At 46.3% G+C, this 2,741-nt stretch overlaps 1 protein-coding gene across 1 annotated transcript; it reads right to left on the reverse strand.

The window, feature by feature from the left end:
• Positions 1-931: 931 nt before the first annotated feature.
• LOC105813641 (olfactory receptor 4D2-like) lies at positions 932-1,867 on the reverse strand. The gene has a single exon (XM_012648403.1). The coding sequence runs from the start codon at positions 1,865-1,867 to the stop codon at positions 932-934; it is 936 nt and encodes a 311-aa protein (XP_012503857.1).
• Between the last annotated feature and the right edge of the window lie 874 nt (positions 1,868-2,741).

A 2,741-nucleotide genomic window follows, 5' to 3' on the forward strand; every position in this document is an offset into this window, starting at 1 on the left:
CCATGTTAGGCCTCAAATGCAAATTGACAAATGTGAATGAAAGAATAAACGAATGAACAAATGGGTGGATCTTCTGATTCCTACTTGCAAGAAGTGTTAAGTCGGAAAATGGGGGTGAGTGAGGGATAGCAGTAAGCAGTCAGATGCTTCCAGACATGGCCCTGAATTTCTACTCACTCTATGTTATCTGTGTCACCCTGGGCAGGTGGCACAGCCCTCAGGAGTTCAGCCCCCACGCTCTCTGTGCCTCCTCACGTAGGAATTTCTGCCCTACTTCCAAAACAGGAGCCAACTGATGGAAGAGTAAATGTCAGACATAACAGTAACAATAATTCATACCCAGGTTCTATGGTTTACAAAACGTTGTCTCACCTTTTCTTATTTGAATCTTATAGAAAACCTATGAGATTATTGGGACAGATACTGTTTTAGGCTATTTTAGTGAGAAGGAAGCTGTAATATCAAGAGAGTTTAGGCGGCTAATCCAAGGTCACCAGTTTGGTAAGGTCACAGCTCCCGATTTAGGACAAAGGCCACATACCTGTGCTCTCTCCAATACTCAGGACTCAAACTAAAAGGGGATGCTGAGAAGAGAGTCAGAATACAGAAAATTGAAATGCTCTTACTGGGGAAATGCTCTCATCATAAGGGGAAACTGTCTACCAGGAAGGGGAGGGGCGGGTGTGGTTTTCCAGGGGCCATGTGAACACTTCTCATTGTGGCAGGTGCGTTAGAACTCTTTATCACAAACCTTAACCACCAAAGAGGACACTCCTCTTTCCAAAAACACGAAGTTGCTTGGTTTCAAAACTCATTCACCTCTTCCACCCCCCTCACAACACATCCACAAGCTGTGAAGAAAGCAGATGTCACAGCTCCCTCTCCACTTTAGGAAGGAAAAGCAAAACCAAAGAAAGGCGACCTACCACTGTCACTCTACTTTCCAAACCAGCCGGCGCCTCCCTAGTCTCTTCACGGCTGCCTGCATCTCCTGGTTCCTCAGGGTGTAGATCACGGGGTTGAGCATGGGGGTCATGACCGTGTGGCTGATGGACACAGCCTTGTCCATGGGGAATGGAGTGAAGGGCCGGGCGTAGAGGTAAATGCTTGGAATGAAGATCATAGACACCACGATGATGTGGGTGGTGCAAGTGGAAGCTGCCTTCCTCCTTGCCTGCCCTGAGTGGGACCTCAGCATTGCCAGGATGACTGAGTAGGAGACCAGGAGGAGGAGGAACCAGATGAGAACCAGCATCCCACTGTTGGAGATCATGAGCAACTCCAGGAGGGAGGTGTCAGTGCAGGCAAGTCGCAATACTTGGGGAATGTCGCAGTAGAAATTATCCAGGATGTTGGGGCCACAGAAAGGCAGCGGGAGCATCAGAGCCAGCTGGACAATGGAGTGGATAAAGCCCCCCACCCAGGCGGACACCACCAGCCCCACACAGAGCTGAGTGTTCATAATGGTGACATAGTGGAGGGGCCGGGAAATGGCAACGAAGCGGTCATAGGCCATCACTGAGAGGAAGAAGACAGTCCCACCTCCAAAGAGGTGGAAGAAGAAGATCTGGGCCATGCAGCCCCTGTAGGAGATGGTCTTGGTCTCATGAAAGAAGTCCACCAGCATCTTTGGGGAGGTGACTGTGGAACAACAGAGGTCTATGACAGCCAGGTTTCGAAGCAGAAAATACATGGGTGTGTGGAGCCGCGAATCAGAAGTCACTGTGACTATGATGAAGAGGTTTCCCACCACAGTGGTGATGTAGACAAACAGGAACACCAAAAACAAGAAAATCTGGAGCTGCTGAGACTGTGAGAGCCCCAGGAAGACAAAATCTGATACCCACATGAGATTCCCTGGTTCCATGGTGTCTTCCCCATCCATCTAAAGAAAACCACACAGACAGATGCATGAAGTCACTGTGTGCCCTTTCAGTGCTCAGGGGCTCAGAACTGAGTTGTCCAGGTCTATGTAATGAGCATCCTCATGTGTAGATCATGATATTAATACCAGAATCTGATTAAATGGCCTAGTCTATGGGAAGTATACAATTTGGTGCTGAAATATACATTCATGAGCTATCTAAGAGCCATCCCGAAGTGTATGCAACCGGCCTGCCAAAGGTTCAGATAGTGGTGGGAAGACAAATCTGGGGTCGAATCAGGTCTTCCATTGAATTGAGATTTACCCATGAGTAACTTAATCTCTCCAGATCTCAGTTTCAACACCCACAAGGTGGGAATAAAAATGCTTTCTTTATGGAATTTTCCATGGGCTTAAGTAAAATGACACATTAAAGTTTTAGAAGAGTGCCTGGAATAATAGTCATCACTTTCCTCTGTAAAGTCTCCTAGCCTAAAGACATCCTCTCTTCTCCCAGTCTTTATGTTATTACTAATCATTTTTCATACAACATTTAACATCAGAATGTTGACAGACTTTTCAAATGTCTATGTTTTTTCCTCCACAATTCAACAATGGGATCTTAGAGACATAGGTCTGGATGCCACAATACGTTTGTGCCTGGCAGTAGGTATCTCTGCCTCTTACGGACTGTTGGCTCTTTAATGAATGACAGCTTCTTATGCATGCCATGTGTTTGTTTATTTCCATGTTTGTTTTCTGGAATGCTGTTCACTTCCTTCTCTACCTAGAAAGAACCCACTCAAACATCAACCTCTCTATGACTTCTTTTATCATTTCTCCCATACAGAACAAATTCCCCATTTCCTGGAGTTCT

Source organism: Propithecus coquereli, unplaced genomic scaffold (assembly GCF_000956105.1).
Source record: "Propithecus coquereli isolate 6110/MARCELLA unplaced genomic scaffold, Pcoq_1.0 Scaffold285, whole genome shotgun sequence".
NCBI lineage: Eukaryota > Metazoa > Chordata > Mammalia > Primates > Indriidae > Propithecus > Propithecus coquereli.

Coding starts and splice junctions, on each gene's coding strand:
- LOC105813641 (XM_012648403.1), bottom strand. CDS start 1,867: ATGGAACCAGGGAATCTCATGTGGGTATCAGATTTTGTCTTCCTGGGG.